This window comes from Amblyraja radiata, chromosome 11 (assembly GCF_010909765.2).
Source record: "Amblyraja radiata isolate CabotCenter1 chromosome 11, sAmbRad1.1.pri, whole genome shotgun sequence".
NCBI classification, from domain to species: domain Eukaryota; kingdom Metazoa; phylum Chordata; class Chondrichthyes; order Rajiformes; family Rajidae; genus Amblyraja; species Amblyraja radiata.
The window spans coordinates 47,997,806-48,017,003 of record NC_045966.1 but is presented as its reverse complement, the minus strand read 5'-3'; the positions used below and the strand labels follow the sequence as shown (position 1 = coordinate 48,017,003).

General features: G+C 43.1%; 1 protein-coding gene across 2 annotated transcripts in view; it reads left to right on the top strand.

Annotated features, from left to right (window-relative positions):
- LOC116978602 overlaps positions 1 to 18,271 on the top strand; it is a 51,397-nt gene extending 33,126 nt beyond the window's left edge. For both annotated transcript variants that reach the window (XM_033029864.1, XM_033029866.1), the window contains exons 10-12: positions 12,767 to 12,820; positions 16,850 to 16,893; positions 17,023 to 18,271. In XM_033029864.1, coding sequence (XP_032885755.1) covers positions 12,767 to 12,820; positions 16,850 to 16,893; positions 17,023 to 17,091 — 167 coding nt within the window. In that variant the 3' untranslated portion in view covers positions 17,092 to 18,271. The remainder of the gene's footprint in view (positions 1 to 12,766; positions 12,821 to 16,849; positions 16,894 to 17,022) is intronic.
- The last annotated feature ends 927 nt before the right edge of the window (positions 18,272 to 19,198 follow it).

Below are 19,198 nucleotides of genomic sequence, written 5' to 3'. Positions count from 1 at the left end.
AGACCAGTTAGTCTAACATAGGTAGTGGGGAAAATGCTACAGTCAGTTATTAAAAATGGGATAGCAGCACATTTAGAAAGTGGTGAAATCATTGGACAAAGTCAGCATGGATTTATGAAAGGTAAATCATGTCTGATGAATCTTATAGAATTTTTCGAGGATGTAACTAGTAGAGTGGATAAGGGGGAACCAGTGGATGTGTTATGTCTTACCTTCCACTACCTGCAACCTCCGGCAACCACCTTCAACTAGCATCGCAACCAGCTTCGACTAAAGATTACCGAGTTTTAAAACGGCAACCTATTTTTAGTCGCGGTCGGTTTTGAAACGATCGCCGGAACATAGAAGAAGCGGAAACCACTCTCGACCATTAGGGAGACTGACAAAAACCTCCAGGAACCTCCGGGAGCCGCACGGAAACCTTGGGTGGGACGCAGCCTCCAGAGGTTTCCGTTCAGGTTTCCTAAGTGGGAGAGGGGCGTTAGACTTCTGTTCACGAGACTGCTTCTAGTTAACCATATAAAACCAATGGGGACTAAAGTATTCTGAGCAGCAGAATTGATCAGCAACATTTTAAATTGAGTTCATACTGATTTATGATATGATGTGGATTCCAATAATTGTCAAAGTGCCATGTCCCAATCTTATTCTTAGGGAACATTGGGGAACGACGACATGGAACAATAGCTTGCTTGAGGTAAAATCTCACTGATCGTCTAAAGAAGGGTCCTGACCAGAAACGTCACTTATCCATATTCTCCAGAGATGCTGCCTTATTCGCTGAGTTACACCAGCACTTGGTGTCTCACTGATTGCTGTTTCATAATGAAGCATGAGAATTATAGCACCATAGTGAGTAGATAATATTTTACTTCTCAACGCAGCTACATATTTCTCGTAAAATCATCCTAATATTAATTGCCTCTAACATATGTCCAACTACTCATCACAAATGAAGCCTAAGATACAGTCTACAATGAGCTTGGCTTTAGACGGGATTGTTTTCTCTGATGGACTGAGCACATGTTCCCAATTATTCTCGTAACTCTCTGTAACAATTAAGCATTTTTTGTTGAAACATCTGAAGTAGCTTTCAAGTTTTAATCACAAAAAATATCCCATTTTCAGGAAATGAGGCTGCAACTGAGACCAGTAATTCTGCTGACTATATGTCTGTCGATAGAAAGGCAAAGCAGGAAGGTAAGGAGATAAATCACTTTCTACATCTCTCAGTAAACATGTTGTTAACAAAGGCACTTACAGATGTCATGGAGCTAAACGTTTTCAAACAGTTTAGCTTGGAAGCCCAAATTATTTGTTAATGATGAATTCCGTGTAATCTTTAGTAACGTGTGTTTTGTAGTGTTGGATAACCATATGGAAAACCACCAGATTTGTTCTTTTCCACAAGTGCAAACACTATCTCTAGTATAATTCAAATCAAGTCAAGTCGTCACTTTTATTTCTATAGCACATTTAAAAAACAACTCTCGTTGACCAAAATGCTTTACATTGGTGGAGGTACTAATGTTATACAACAGTGGTTCATAGATTAAGTACATACATAAATACATACATATAGCCCTTCCTTGGAGGAGGTCAAGAAAGGCTTGAGAGTAAAGATGAGTTTTAAGTCTCGACTTAAAAGAGTCGATGGAGGGGGCAGTTCTGATGGGAAGAGGGATGCTGTTCCACAGTCTAGGGGTTGCAACCGCAAAGGCGCGGTCGCCCCTGAGCTTATGCATAGACGTTCAGTAACCCCAAGTCGGCCGATCTAAGGGACCTGGTGGTGTGGTGGGTAACCAGACTTCTGATGTAGGTGGGGGCAAGCCATTTAAGGGCTTTGTAAACATAAAGAAGGATCTTGAAATTTATTCGGAACCGCACAGGGAGCCAGTGGAGAGAGGCCAGAATCGGGGTGATGTGGTCCCTTTTTCGGGTGCCGTCAGGAGTCTCGCTGCGGAGTTTTGGACCAGTTGCAGGCGGGACAGGGAAGATTGGCCGATGCCAGTGTAAAGGGAGTTGCAGTAATCGAGGCGGGAGGAGATAAATGTGTGGATGATCATTTCAAGGTCGTCAAGCTGGAGGCATTGTTTTATTTTAGCCATCTTCCGAAGCTGGAAGAAGCTAACTTTTACCACGGCATTGACTTGTTTGTCAAATTTCAACGCTGAGTAAAATATCCCGCTAAGGTTTTTGACGTAAGGTTTGAGTAAGGAGGTTAGGCTTCCAAGGCTGCCTGCTATCGTTTTGATTGATTTCCAGGGGCCTCCGTTTAGTTGGAGGAAGTTCTGGGCCATCCAACACTTTATATCCTCGAGGCAGTGAATAAGGTTAAGTAGATTTGATCGGTTGTTGGGCTTCAGGGGGAGATAGAGTTGTGTATCGTCTGCATAGCAATGGAAGGAAATGCCGTGCCTTTGATTGACTTGGCCTAAGGGGAGCATATACAGGGAGAAGAGAATGGGGCCAAGGATGGAACCTTGTGGAACCCCGCAGCAGAGGCTAGCTGGGGAGGAGAAAGAGTTGCCTATGGTAGTAGAGAAACTCCTACCTTTGAGGTAGGAGATGAACAAGCTCAGGGCAGTGCCATCAATACCAACCCCGTACCGGAGACGGTCAATTAGGATGGTGTGGTCGACAGTATCAAATGCTGAGCTGAGGTCGAGAAGGAGCAGGATTGCACAGTCGCCGGAGTCAATGGTGAGAAGTAGGTCATTATGTACCTTCAACAAGGCAGACTCTGTGCTGTGGTGGGCCCTGAAACCTGATTGGAAAGTTTCCAAGATAGTAGGTAAGGCATACGTTGACTTAAAATTACCTTTTCAAGAACTTTTGAAAGGAAATGCAGTTTTGAAATAGGTCTGTAGTTGCTTGGCAAGGTGGGGTCGAGGTTAGCTTTTTTCAGGAGGGGCTGGACCACCTCATGCTTGGAGCAGGTAGGTACAGTGCCAGTGGCCACAGAACTGTTGAAGATGGCGAGGATGCTGGGACTGGTTATTGTAATATAACCATATAATATAACATATAACAATTACAACACGTTAACAGGCCATCTTGGCCCTTCTAGTCCATGCCGAACACTTATTCTCCCCTAGTCCCATCTACCTGCACTCAGACCATAACCCTCCATTCCTTTCCCGTCCATATAACTATCCAATTTATTTTTAAATGATAAAATCGAACCTGCCTCCACCACCTTCACTGGAAGCTCATTCCACATAGCTACCACTCTCTGAGTAAAGAAGTTCCCCTCATGTTACCCCTAAACTTCTATCCCTTAATTCTGAAGTCATGTCCTATTGTTTGAATCTTCCCTACTCTCCGTGGGAAAAGCTTATCCAAGTCAACTCTGTTTATCCCACTTATAATTTTAAAGACCTTTATCAAGTCCCCCCTTAACCTTCTGCGCTCCAAAGAATAAAGACCTAACTTGTTCAACCTTTCTCTGTAACTTAGTTGCTGAAACCCAGGCAACATTCTAGTAAAATTCCTCTGTACTCTCTATATTTTGTTGACATCCTTCCTATAATTAGGCGACCAAAATTGTACACCAGAATTGGCTTCACCAATACCTTGTACAGTTTTAACATTACTTCCTAACTTCTATATTCAATGCCCTGATTTATAAAGGCTAGCACACCAAAAGCTTTCTTTACCACCCTATCTACATGAGATTCCACCTACAGGGAACTGTGCACAGTTATTCCTAGATCCCTCTGTTCAACTGCATTCCTCAATTCACTACCATTTACCGTGTACGTCCTATTTTGATTTGTCCTGCCAAGATGTAGCACCTCACACTTATCAGCATTAAACTCCATCTGCCATCTTTCAGCCCACTCTTCCAAATGGCCTAAATCTCTCTGTAGACTTTGAAAATCGACTTCATTATCCACAACACCACCTATCTTAGTATCATCTGCATACTAACTAATCCAATTTACCACACCATCATCCAGATCATTGATGTACATGACAAACAACAGTGGACCCAACACAGATCCCTGTGACACCCCACTAGTCACTGGCCTCCAACCTGACAAACAGCCATCCACCATTACTCTCTGGCATCTCCCATTCAGCCACTGTTGAATCCATCTTGCTACTCCACCATTAATACCCAACAATTGAACCTTCTTAACCAACCTTCCATGAGGAACCTTGTCAAAGGCCTTCCTGAAGTCCATATATACAACATCCACAGCTTTCCCGAGTAACCTCTACAGAAAATTCAAGAAGATTAGTCAAACATGACCTTCCAGGCACAAATCCATGTTGACTGTTCCTAATCAAACCATGTTTATCCAGATGCTTATAGATATATTATCTCTAAGTATCCTTTCCATTAATTTGCCCACCACTGACGTCAAACTAACAGGTCTATAATTGCTAGGTTTACTCTTAGAACCCTTTTTAAACAGTGGAACAACATGCGCAGTACGCCAATCCTCCGGCACTATTCCCGTTTCTAATGACATTTGAAATATTTCTGTCTGCCCTGCTATTTCTACACTAACTTCCCTCAATGTCCTAGGGAATATCCTGTCTGGACCTGGAGACTTATCCACTTTTATATTTTTCAAAAGTGTCAGTACTTCCTCTTCTTTGAATCTCATAGTTTCCATAACTACTCTACTTGTTTCCCTTACCTCACATAATTCAATATCCTTCTCCTTGGTGAATACCGAAGAAAAGAAATTGTTCAATATCTCCCCCATCTCTTTTGGCTCTGCAGATAGCTGTCCACTCTGACTCTCTAATGGACCAATTTTATCCCTCGTTATCCTTTTGCTATTAATATAGCTGTAGAAACCCTTTGGATTTACTTTCACCTTACTTGCCAATGCAACCTCATATCTTCCTTTAGCTTTTCTAATTTATTTCTTAAGATTCTTTTTACATTCTTTATACTCCTCAAGCACCTCATTTACTCCATGCTGCCTATAATTATTGTAGATCTCTCCCTTTTTCCGAACAAAATGTTCAATTTCCCTTGAAAACCATGGCTCTTTCCAATTTTTACTATTTCCTTTCAACCGAACAGGGACATAAAGTTTCTGTACTCTTAAAAGTTCACCTTTAAATGTCCTCCATTTCTCTTCCACATCTTTCCCATAAAACAAAATGTCCCAATTCACTCCTTTTAAATCCTTTCGCATCTCCTCAAAGTTAGCCTTTCTCCAATCAAAAATCTCAACCATAGGTCCAGTTCTGACCCTCTCCATAATTATATTGAAACTAATGGTATTGTGATCACTGGACCCGAACTGTTCCCCAACACGTACCTCTGCCACCTGACCTGTCTCATTTCCTAACAGGAGGTCCAGCACCGCCCCTTCTCTAGTAGGTACCTCTACGTATTGCTGCAAAAAACTATCCTGCACACATTTTACAAACTCCAAACCATCCAGCCCATTTACAGAATGTGTTTCCCAGTCTATGTGTGGAACATTGAAATCTCCCACAATCACTACCTTGTGCTTACTACTAATATCTGCGAACTCCTTACATATTTGTTCTTCCAATTCTCGCTCCCCATTTGGCGGTCTATAATACACCCCTATAAGTGTTGCTACCCCTTTCCCATTTCTCAGTTCCACCCAAATAGCCTCCCTAGTCGAGCCCTCTAATCTATCCTGCCAAAGCACTGCTGTAATATCTTCCCTGACTAGCAATGCAACACCTCCACCTCTTGCCCCTCCAATTCTATCACACCTGAAGCAACGAAATCCTGGAATATTTAGTTTCCAATCACAGCCCTCCTGCAACCATGTTTCACTGATCGCCACAACATCATACTTCCAGGTGTCTATCCAGACTCTCAGCTCATCCACCGTTCTTTAAATGCTCCTAGCATTAAAATATACACATTTAAGAAACCCACCCCCTCTTATTCTCTGTTTATTATCTTTTTCTTCTTTCTCCCCTACATTTTGTGTCCGAGTGCTATTCTTCTCTGCCTCCTGCCTCACACACTGACTGCTAGCTTTCCCTATTTGAGTCCCTCCCCCCAACCGTTCTAATTTAAAGTCTCCCCAGTAGCTTTTGCAAATCTCCCCGCCAGGATATTGGTTCCCCTCGGGTTCAAGTGCAACCCGTCCTTTCTGTACAGGTCACACCTTCCCCAAAAGAGGTCGCAATGATCCAGAAGCTTGAATCCCTGCCCTCTGCACCAGTCCCTCAGCCACGCATTTATCCTCCACCTCGCTCCATTCCTACTCTCACTGTCGCTTGGCAAAGGCAGTAATCCTGAGATTGTTACCTTTGCGGTCCTTCTCCTTAACTCTCTTCCTAACTCCCTAAATTCTCCTTTCAGGGCCTCTTCTCTTTTTCTACCTATGTCGTTGGTACCTATATGTACCACGACCTCAGGCTCCTCTCCCTCCCATTTCAGGATATCTTGGACACGTTCAGACACATCCCTGACCCTGGCACCAGGGAGGCAAACTACCATCCGGGTCTCCTGACTGCGTCCACAGAATCGCCTATCCGACCCCCTAACTATAGAGTCCCCTATTACTATTTTCCTCCTCTTCTTTTCCTTACCCTTCTGAGCAACAGGGACGGTCTTTGTGCCGGAGGCCCGGCCGCTGTCGCTACGCCCAGGTAGGCTGTCTCCCCCAACCGTACTCAAACATGAGTACTTATTTTCAAGGTGTACAGCCACCGGGGTACGCACTAGTCCCTGCCACTGCCCATCCTAACTGTGACCCAGTTGTCTGCCTCCCGTGGTCTTGGAGTGACCACCTCTCTGTAACTCCTCTCTATGACCTCTTCGCTCTCCCTGACCAGACAAAGGTCATCAAGCTGCTGCTCCAGGTTCCTAACACGGTCCCCTAGGAGCCCCATCTCGACGCACCTGGCACAGATGTGGACGTCTGGAGGGCTATCAGACTCCATGACCTCCCACATCTGACATCCAGAACAGTAAACTGCCCTGGCCCTCATTCTCCCCCCCCCCTTATCCTGGATACAATACAAAGCTTTACCCGGGATACAAGCCAATCAGCTGTTTCTTCTAGTCCGTTCGACCAATCAGCGGCTTCCTCAAGCCCACTTAATTTGAAATGTGATCTGCGAATGGAACGTTGCAGATTTTTGCAGTCGTCCCTCACCAACGGCTCCTGGGCCTCTGCTGAAACAAGCCCCACGCTGGGTTTTTTACACTCACCGCTCGGACATCGCTCCTCCCTCACCAACGGCTCCTGGGCCTCTGCTGAAACAAGCCCCACGCTGGGTTTTTTACACTCACTGCTCGGACATCGCTCCTCCCTCACCAATGGCTCCTGGGCCTCCTTGGCCCTATCCTAATGACATCCTTCAGAAGGGCACAGAGGACAACGTCGAGGGGACAGGTAGTAGGTTTCATGGTGGTGACCAGTTTTACAAGGGAGGGTAGAGTAACGGGTTGGAAACAATCTAATTTTGAAGAATAGACCAATGAGACAGCCAGGTCACGGATGGGAGGGGAAATATTCGATCTGATGTTCTTAATTTTGCTGGTGAAAACTGTAGTAAATTCCTCGCACTTAGCAGGGGACCCAGTTAAGCTGGTGCTGGGGGCAGGACATATGATAGAGGTGATGGTACTAAAAAGGACCTTGAAGTTATGAGTGTTTTTGGAAATAAGGGCGGAAAAGTGTTTTGTTCTTGCAGATTTTACTGCTTCCTGGTATTTGTGAAGATTGTTTCTCAGAAGTTCAAAGGAAATTAGAAGCTTATCAGATTTGTACTTCCTTTCTGATTTTCGACACTCTCTTCTTAGGGCTCTGGTGGTGTCATTGAGCCACAGCCAGCCTTTAGGCTTAGGCTTTTTCAGTTTAAGAGGAGCAACAGAATCCAGGATGGAAGAGCAAGTAGTATTGAATAAAGACTTGATAAAACACAATGCATCGTTTAAAAAAAAATCTCTATTGGCCTCTTACCACTCAATGTTAACTTTTCATATTTCAATTTTGCATCCTTTCTTGTGAATTATTAGCCCATGGATTTGGTATCGTTATCATGTTCGTATTTACTCCATATTCTTTTCTAAAACAATAAGTGAATACCATCAAACTAACATTTGGAAAGTATTCAGTTCTGCTAAACAATATATTCAATGCCCTTACTGTTACAATGATTTATTTTTCAATCAATTCCATATTTTTCTTATCGCATGGCAATATCTCACACATCACCAATTCCTTCCCTTCCCCGGGCACTTAGCCTGCAACTGAGCGACACCTGTCCCTACATTTCCATCCTCACCACCATCCAGACCAAACAGCCCTTCTAGGTGAGGCAGATATTTACATCCACCTCCTCTAACCTTGCCTATTGCAATAGCTCTCCTTTTGGCCTCCTCCACATTAGTGAGACCAAACACAGACTAGGTGACTATTTTTTCAAGCAGTGTTCCCTCAGACACTCAGCTCTTCCCACACATCACCCCTCCCCCCCTCCCTTTTTCTCACACTATCCTATGTCCTCTCACTCAGCTTCTTTGTTACCCGTTCCATCTGCCCATCACCCACACACTCCTAAGGTCAGGTCCCCTCCCCCACTATTCTCATCTGACTATCCCACCTCCCTTAATTAGTACTATATTTCACCTTCCTTTCTCATCGAGTTCCATCATCTGCAGCGCCTTCTTATGCAATCCCACAATTATGCCCCAGTCATTATCTCTACCCCTCAATGCCCCACCTGACTCCATCTACCAATCCACCCCTCCTTACCTGGATCCACCTATCAGGTATATCTCTCTGTAAACCAGCTTCTGCAGTTCCTTGTGTCTCCACCTATCAGGTGCTAACTTTTGCCCCACCCCCACAACTCTTTACATTGCTATCTCCCCTCAATCTTTCAATCCTGATGAAGGGTCTCAACATAAAAAATTGACAGTCCATTTCCCTCCAAAGGGGCTACCTGACTTGCTGTTCCACCAGTAATTTGTTTTGCTCCAGGTTCCAGCATCTGCAGTCTTTGTGTCTCACACCTATCTGTGTTGACATTTCATTGCCAATTTTCTGTCCATTCTGAAGTTTCAGGAACTTGTTGAAGACTTCCTTAAAATAGCTGCATCGATTGCCAGAGCTAGGTGAAAGTTTATGTGCTCCTCTACTCTCTGATTCTTTACATTTACTCTGTGTTCATTTTTGCCCTGCTTTTGCCCTCAACACTCTGCCTCTGCTTTTCTCCCCTGCGGAGATATTTCTGTGATGCTCCTGATTCTCCAGTGATTTGTAAGTGTAATATGAAGTAAGTAAGTCTGTAGCAACAAGCACGGATGTCAGGGCCACACTTAGGTTTGATCAATAGCTTCTCATCACTTTTTAGCAGGCCAAAGAAACAAAGCACATTTGGTTACAAACCAGAAAACTCAATGCACTTGGGGAATCACAGACCAGTGATAGAAGCAAAGGAAGGAGAAAAGAGAATAAAACTGATGATGGTGATGGCAATGGATGATGGTGGTACAAGAATTAGCTCAGGATACTTCCAGTTTCCAGCCCCGCGACATGGACGCTTCAGCTATGGGGCCAAGAAGGAACTGCAGATGCAGGTTAAAACCGAAGATACGCACAAAAAGCTGGCGTAACACATCGGGACATGCAGCATCTCTGGAGAGTTAGAATGGATGATGTTTCGGGTCGAGACCCTTCTTCAGACTGGTTAGGGATAAAGGAAACGAGAGATATAGATGGTGATGTGGAGGGATAAAGAACAATGAATGAAAGATATGCAAAAAAGTAACGATAATATAGGACATTTTTGAGCTCTTTGTAGGATGAAAATGAGAAGTTAGTGCGACTTGGGTGGGGGAGGGATAGAGAGCGAGGGAATGCCGGGGCTACCTGCAGTGAGATAAATCAATATTTATACCACTGGCCTGCCCAGCGAAACATGAGATGTAGTTCCTCCAATTTACATTTAGCCTCACTCTGACAATGGAGGAGACCTAGGACAGAAAGGTTTGTGTAGGAATGGGAAAGAGAATTAAAGTGTTCAGCAAACGGGAGATCAGATAGGTTCAGGTGGGCTGAGCGAAGGTGTTCTGCGAAACGATTGCCCAGTCTGCGTAGGGTCTCGCCGATGTATAAGAGCCCACATCTTGAACAACGGATACAGTAGATGCGGTTGGAGGAGGTGCAAGTGAATCTCTGCCTAACCTGAAAGGACTGTCAGGATCCCTGGACAGTCGAGGGAGGTCTAGTGACAGGTTTTGCATCTTCCGCGGTTGCAGGGGAAGGTACCTGGGGAGGGGGTGGTTTGGGTGGGAAGGGATGAGTTAACCAGGGAGTTGAGGAGGGAATGGTCTCTGCGGAAGGCAGAAAAGGGTGGAGATGGGAAAATGTGGGTAGTGGTGGGATCCCATTGAAGATGGCAGAGATTTTGGATTACGTATTGTCTACGACGGTTGATGGGGTGGAAGGTAAGGACTAGGGGGCTCTGTCTCTGTTGTGACAAGGGGGAGGGATAGCAAGGGCGGAGCTGCGAGGTACCGAGGAGACATGAGGGCCTCATCTATGATGGGAGAGGGAAACCCCGTTCCCTAAAGAATGAGGACATTTCGGATGTCCTAGTATGGAACACCTCATCTTGGGCGCAGAAGCATCGTAGACGGAGGAATTGAGAGTAGGGGATAGAGTCTTTGCAGGGAGTCTTTGCATAGTTGTGGGAGTCAGTGGATTTGTAATATATGTCAGTCATTAGTCTATTTCCTGTGATGGAGACTGAGATCCAGAAAGGGAGGGAGGTGTCGGAGATGTTCCAAGTAAATTTGAGTGCAGGATGAAAATTGATGGTGAAGTTGATGAATTCCATGAGTCCTGCATGGGTGGAGGAGGTCGCACTGATGCAGTCATCAATGTAACAATATAGAGTTCGGTGATAGGGCCTGTTTACGCCTGGAACAGGAATTGGTCAACGTACCCTACAAAGAGACAGGCATAGTTGGGGCCCATGCGGGTGCCCATAGCTACGCCTTGGACTTGGCGGAAGTGGAAGGAGTCAAAGGGGAAGTTGTTGAGGGCGAGGACCAGCCCCGCTAGACCGAGTAGAGTGTTAGTAGAGGGAAATTGGATGATTCTGCGGTCGAGGATGAAACGGATGACTTTAAGGCCTTCCTGGTGGGGGATGGAGGTGTAGGGTGACTGAGCGTTCATAGAAAATATGAGGGAGTCGGGGCTTGGAAAACAGAAGTCATTAAAGAGGCAAAGGGCACGTGAGGTACCTTAGACATAGGTCGGGAGAGATTGGACCAGGGTGGATATGATTGTAGTCGAGGTACGTGGAAATCTTTTCCATGGGACAGCAGCAGGCAGAAACAATGGGTCTGCCAGGGTAGTTGTGTTTGTGGATCTTGGGGAGAAAGTAAAACCAGGCCGTGTGTGGCTGGGAAATGATAAGGTTGGAGGTTGTGGAAGACAAATCTTGTGGAAGATGAAATCAGAAATGGTGGTGTGATTAAGGCCTGGTGCTCATCTGTGGGATCATGGTCCAAGGATAAGTAGGAGGGGCTGTTTGAGAGTTGTTGCCTGGCCTCAGCCTGGTAGAGGACAGCGCACCAGACTACCACGGCACCTCCATTTGTCGGCAGGTTTGATTATAATATCAGAGTTGCTGCAGAGTGAGTGGTGGGCTGTACGTTCAGAGGGGGTGAGGTTAGAGTAGGTAAGAGGAGTGGAAAAGTTGAGACGGTTGGCGTCACGCTGGCAGTTGGAAATAAAGAGGTCTAGAGAGGGTAGAAGGCCATTCTGGGGAGTCCAAGAGGAGGGGGACCAGTGGAGATGGGGAAAAAGGGTCATCACTGGGTGGTGAGGACTCCTTCCCATAGAAAAAGACCCGGAGGTGAAAGCGACGGAAGAAAAGCTCCACATCGTGGCGGACCCAGAACTTGTTGAGGTGGGGCAGAGGGGAATAAAGGTGAGGCCTCTGTTGCGGACAGACTGTTCCGTATCGGAAAGGGGGAGATCAGGGGGGATGGTGAAGACATGACAAGGGTGGGAGATTGCAACCTTCACGTGGTCTGCCCTGTTTCGATAAATGCAATTAACCTGGCGTGCGCAATCAAATAAGATCAAATAAGTTGTAGGTTGTCCTACAACTTTATGCTGTGCACGCCATATGCAAGAAGAAGTCAAGGGTGGGGGTTAGAGTCAGAGGAGGGCCAGGGAGTGGCCAAAGGCCGAGGCGAGTCTGGTGGGAGGATGGTGAGTGTTCAGAGAGGAGGGAGGTGTGAGGACTATTGTATGGGTGAGGTGTGGTCCGGATAACCTGGTTAGAGGGGGAAGGGGAAGACCAATCACTACTGAGGTTCCCTGTAGGAGGGAAGGAGCAGTAGGACCCAGCAGAGTCAGACCATGTGGTGTGGGGGTCTGCATCGTGGGCCTGGTGCTGAGTTTGGAACTCTGGTGAGGCGACAGCTCCAGCCCGCTGGTGGGCGGTGGAGAGGCGAAGGTCGCTGGTGGCCCATGGAGGGCTGGAGTAAAGATACAGGTCGGCGGCAGCAGCATTGGTGGCCCCGGGGAGACAGTGAAGTTTAGCGACAGCGGTGGGCCCAGAGAGGTCGTGAGTTGATCGCCGTGGCAGTTTCGGTGGTCCGGGCCAGGTTCGGCTGGGAAGGCAGTGAGGGTCGGAGAGGTGGTGGATGTTGGTGCTGGAATAATGTTCCATTAATGGAATAATGTCCTTAAATGTTTGGTTATCTAACTACAATGCTTCCATTTTAAAGCCCCCTATATGCATGATGTAAATTTAACATTATTTATCTCTGCAGGCAATAAGGAAGATATTCATTATGGATCAATATCTTTTGAGAACAATGAATCAGGTACTCAAAGGCCACATTTTTCAATTTTCTTTTTCATTTTTTATCTTTCCTAAAGTGAAGATTGTTAGCGCTAGATAAGAAAACTCATTGTCTTTTAACTTCTTAGGGGCTGGAATAAAGCTCTTCAATATTCTCCCAATCTGGAAACTTAAAACTCAATCAGTTGCAGATGCTTCTCTGAATTAGAAAGTCATTGCTTAGTCTCGCTGTGGATATTCAAACACAGAAATTGGAGCTAATATAATAATGGGTATATCATTGCTCAAAGCTTCTGCTGGTCTTTAGATAAAATGTTAAGGCACTATTTGCATATTGAAGGGATCATAAAACTGCCATGATAGTAGTTCATAGCAGAGCAGAGGACTTTAGTTTAGTGATGCAGCACGGAAAGAGGCCCTACAGCCTACCGACTCTGTGCTGACTAACAATCCCCGCACATTAACGCTATCCTATAGACACTAGGGACAATTCACAATTATACCAAGCCTATTAACCTACAAACCTGTACATCTTTGGAATGTAGATGGAAACAAGAGATAACGTATAAACTCCGTACAGGCAAGCACCGTAGTCACGATCAAATCCGGGTCTCTGGCGCTGTAAAGCAGCAACCTTACTGCTGTGCCACCGTGCTGGTCACCCTGTTACCCTGCTAACATATTTATACTTCAACCAACATCATTGAAAAGCAGATTATCTGGATATTATCACATTTTTGTTTGTTGCATTTATTTTTGCCCACTATATTTCCATGAATAACTAAAATCTAAAGAATGGCACAGCGGAGCAGTGGTAGAGCTGCTGCCTCACAGTGCCAGAGACCGGGGTTTGATCGTAACTACGAGTGCTGTCTGTGCAGAGTTTGTATTTTCACGCTGTGACTGCATGGGTTTACTCTGGGTGCTCTGGTTTCCTCAAACATTTGAAAGACATGCATATTTGTAAGTTAATTGGCTTCTGTAAATTACATAGAAATAGTGTGCGGGTGATCAATGGTCAATGTGGACTCGGGAGCTGAAGGGTCTGTTTTCACGCTGCATCTCTGAAAACAAGTTGTTTTGCAACATCCTACGGTCATGAAATGCAGTAAATGAGTGGGACTTCAATGGTGCACAACTGACATTTTCACCTTTGATAAACAGTCACAAATCTGCTTGCACGAAGGGAAATACAACGTGGAATTTAAAAATAAAATTATATTCTTAGTCTGAAATTACTAGAAAATGTACGAGATTACATTATCTCACTCACCAAATTAGTTAATAGAGTAACAACGAGTCTGAAAGTTATCGTACAGAAATAAATTGGACATACCAGTGATGGTTCAGGAATTAATTATAATTCCCTGCCTGATATGTAGTTTTATTAACTTCATACAGTCGAATGTTAGTCCTAACATACATCAGTCAGTAACATTTTATTATACCCATTTCTAGCCTTTTCTTCCCCCACTCTAGCTACCACATTGTGCTCATTTTCAATCCTTCAAATTCCAATCTTTCCTTCGAATAAAGTAACACCTGAAAGCAGAGTTCCGATACGTAAAAGAAATCCTGGGACATAAAGTCAAGGCAGAGATTGTAGGAAGCCCAACACGTGAGCAACAGTCACAACAACGATGGCATTGCAACAGGTTAATAGATATTTTCAGACACAGTACCTAAGAACCCAACTTACTGAGAACCAGGAGCGGGGATGAACTCATCAGGGACAGAGGCTGTCCACACATAATGGATGGAGCATTTCAAAGATTTAAAACCCAATTGTTCACATGATCACCAACGATTACATCTCACAGCAGCCTATCCAGGACAGCCTTGCTATGACTTGACAAAAAGATGGAGAAGAACAAAGGGAAGAGATAAGACTTTGCCTTCCATCGCAGTGAGGAGGTGTTGGAGATTCACTGTGATGGATGTTTGTGTAAATTGTGTTAAGTGTGGGTCTTGTTTTTTTTTCTAATGTTAAGACTGTAGAAATGCAATTTCGTTCAAACCAAGCTGTTTGAATGACAACAAAAGGCATTCCCATGACAACAAAAGACTAAAAGATCATATTCCAGCTAAAAAAATACCAAAACCACTGGAATAGACGATATCCTTTTTGAATTCCTAAAAGATGCCCAAGATTTGTCACAAATCCACAGCATAATCTCCCACATTTGAGGAAAGGAAGATATCCCAGGGGCTGCTGTAATTGTGACTGTCTTTAAGAAAGGAAGCATGTGGTAGACAACAGGGAGCAGGGAGACCGCTTTATTGTTTACATAGAGGGGTCTCTCTGCTCCCTGTTTTCTACGACAATAAGAATCTACAGGAAGTTATTGCTAAAGATCTCATCAACCACTGCATTCTAGTGGTCAGTGTTATTCCTAATCATAGCATGGATCACGTCCAAGCAGAGACATAATCTTCATTACATGACAGCTTCAATAAAGAATGCAGGGAGCAGCACTGGCTGTTAAGTAGGGCACAGTGTTTGTGGGTTTTTTTTTTAATCGCACCAATGCCGTTGACTCCAATAATTAGTAGGGACAATGGAACATCCTTCTCAAATTTGACTCTAAATCCACCTCTATCTAAGTTCTGCTTCATATTGGCATGCCAACTATGACAGTAACTAATATACTAACATCAAATTCTCAGAAGGGTATCAAACACTTTTCAGAATCTTTCTTATTGTATTCTTCTTCTTCTTGCATATGGGATGCACAGCCTAAAGTTGTAGGACAACTTGTTCTATTTGATCTTATTTGATTGTGCACTCCATGTTGATTGCATTTGTTGAAACAGGGCAAACCACGTGAAGGTTGCAATCTCCCACCCCTTATTGTATTCCATCTCATGACAAACAAACCTCCTGCAGTAATGGAGGTATGTTTAGTACAAATAAAACAATGTTTAAACAATGGCAAATACACCCCAGAACCAAGGTTAACCAAACCTCAGTAATCAAGCTACATTGTGCAGATGACACGCGTATTTTTTCATACTCAAAGGTCAAACTCCAACCAGGAAGGACCTTACCATCAACATTCACAAGGTGAAGCTCCTATAATAACTTGCCTTGGCTGCCCCACTGATGATGGCAAGTCCATTCAAAATTGGAACCACTCCCCATATTATGGAGTCCTTCTCAGGAAATGCAAAAATCTAGGATGAAATTTACCACTATCTTCAAGGTGCTATTTTAGCCTTTGGTCAGACGAGAAGGCTATTTCAATGGAAGAACAAGTGAACTAATGCCAGTATCCTCTCCCATGCAAACAATCCAGTACTGAGCCCTTAGATACATTCAAGCAGCAACATTGGGGAAGTCATGTTATTCCCATTCATTGGACACCCAGTTAACTTACCAGCCTATTCTTGGGATCTGGGAGGAAACCAGACCAGAACCAAACACATGGAAATAATTGTTGACTAAGTACTGCTTGAATGCACCATTGACAAAAGTTTTCATCAATTTAACAATGATTGAGAGTCATTCAATTGGGCATTTATCATAAAAAAGTGGAGATGTCTGCTGAAAAATGAATCATCCCATACTGTATGTATATACACCAAAATTTGGACAGCATTCTGTCATGGGCTGATAAGTGACAAGTAACCTTTGCGCCAATTACATGTCAGTTAATAACTGTCCAACAAAGACAATCTGATTGACTGCCCTGTATATTCAATGTCATTACTAAGTCCTCCATCACCAACATCCGGGGCATTCTCATTGACCAGTAGCTTCACCAGAAATTAATCACTTCAAGGTCTCCTGGCTAGGTCATTGGGGAGTAACATGGGCTCCCATCAATCATGGAGGAGTCTAATTTATTTGGTTCACGGTGTAAACACCATACTTGGTTTGGATGTGACTCTTGGAGAAGGCAACTAGTTCATAGTCAATCCAAAATCTTGTTGATCCATTTTCTGTAGTCAACATTGTAGCAATAGAATAAGGATATTTATTTTCAATTTGTATTTATTAAATTCTAACCATCAACACTATCTTTAATTGTGGTGTTTGTAATTATCACAGGGAGCACACATGACATGCAGTGCAGTGGCAACTCTTCAGGTGTTGTAAGTACATTAATTCATATTGATTAAATTTCATGTGCTAAACTTTACTAACTGCCAGAGATTTAGATAGTTATCTTACATAAAAGGTCCAACAAATATGACTTTCATAAATGGTTTTTTTTCTTTCAGAATAAGGCTGCATCAAATGAAGACAATTTAGTTATCTATGCACAAATATCACAAACAACATATGAATAATCTATTGAAAATAGACAAAGATTTCAGAATTGTATATTTTGGGGAATTACTGTATAAGCTGCTTGAAACTGCTCTGTAGTTATTTTCATGGAAATCTGCACTGTTGATATACTTTGAAAGGATGCTTTTCATGCCTCAGCAATTTTTGGCAATATCTGAAGATGCTATATAAAAAGAGCAACTGCTTTGTGCAAAATACATTGGATATTATAGATACATTGCAATATTTGATAAGTTATCATGAGTGCAAAAACAAAAGTTGTCAGTGGTAAGTTGGTAAAGTATATTTTTGGGACATCCTATTTCTTTTGTTACACCTGAGTGCAAATAATGCAACATCATATGTAGATTACTCTCCTGGCCTATCTTAGAAATGGTTCTCGTGGGTGAGGGGACAATATATTATTTCCAAGATAAGATGAGGAAAAAGTACAGCTGCCCAAGAATCATCAATCATCCTCACAACTCTGTGTTGACCCTACCTGAAAAGCTTCAGGAATTTATAACTCCCCTTGAGTAGCAATCCCACGGAGAAAATGGTAGAATTACATAGGCAACTTAACGTTCAGTGAGAGTGCCAACTCCTTGAACCAAGATGATGTTCATACGTTTGCACTGTTTAAATATAATTCATTTCCATGTCCTTTTTTTACAATCATAGAACTTAAATAGACAACAGTAATGAAATCTTATGACTTTTAAAATAGTATCACTCCAAAAAGTATGATAACCATATGATTTTTTTCAGGCTAATTTGGGGTGTTGCTTTTTCACAATTTTTGAAGCTGTTATTCAATGTTTTATATGTTACAATGTCTTAGAAATTTGTAAAATGGAGAATGAGTCAAAAGGCAAATTTATAAGAGGAAAGGATTGAAAGGTTTGGCTACACATAATTGTTCTAGAATAACAGGAATCTGAAGTGGGAAATTAGGATGGATCAAACTATAGGTCAGTTGTTCATGTGAATGCAATGTTTCTTATTAATGTTAGAGATTTGTTTGCTCCTTCTGATTAAAAAAAAATAAAAAATTCTAGCTTTTTCCCCATAAGTAAAATGTGCCTGCCATAAATATATTACTGATGTGAACAATATATGCTCATCTAAGGCTGTAACCACTTTAAGTTGTATAATAAAACTACCTGTTCTTTAGTTTGCAACACAATGTAAACAAATAAACATGTTTGTGTTTAATGTGTCTTCAAATATGCATAATCTGCAATGGCTCTGGTAAGAAAGCCAGCCTGGCAAAACAAAATCAATACTACTGAAAATGACAAACCAAAGATATTTTGATATCCAGTTGACAATGTGACTACACTTACAGTGAATCTGAAAAGCTCACAATAAATCAAGCCTTCAACTTTGTGCTCATGAGTTGGAAAGAGGAAATTATGCAAAATTGACAAATTAAGACAAACTTTGTAATTATAATCAGTCATACAGCTCAGAAAGATGCCTTTTGGCCCAATTTGTCCAGGCTGACCAAGATCTTTGCTCATCCCACCTGCCCACAGTTGGTCCATCTATATAATTAACTCAAATCTTGACCACTTCCTGTTTGTACTGCATATTGATTTTAGAAAAAAATACTACCACTTACGACTGTGATTTTTGGCCATCTTACTCAGAGTCCCCCTCCGCTGCGCAGGACAAGAGGATCTTTCCCATCGATGAAAAATAAAGACTTATTCATGTTTAAAAAACATGCAAAGGTTGGTTGGTTCGAAAATGCAAAGGTTGGTTGGTTTGAAAATGCAAAGGTTGGTTGGTTCGAAAATGCAAAGGTTGGTCGGTTTGAAAATACAAAAGTTGGTCGTTTTGGAAATGCGAAATTTGGTTGGTTTGGAAATGCGAAAGTAGGTTGGTTTAGAAATGCAAAGGTTGGTTGGTTCGAAAATGCGAAGGTTGGTTGGTTCGAAAATGCAAAAGTTGGTTGGTTTGGAAATGCGAAGGTTGGTTGGTTTGGAAATGCGAAAGTTGGTTGGGGTGTGCCTTATTGAAAAGTGGTGTGCCTTATTGAAAAGTGGTGTGACTTATTGAAAAGTGGTGTGCTTTATCTATATTACTAAAACCCTGTTCTTGACCGGTTTTGGCTTTCTGTGC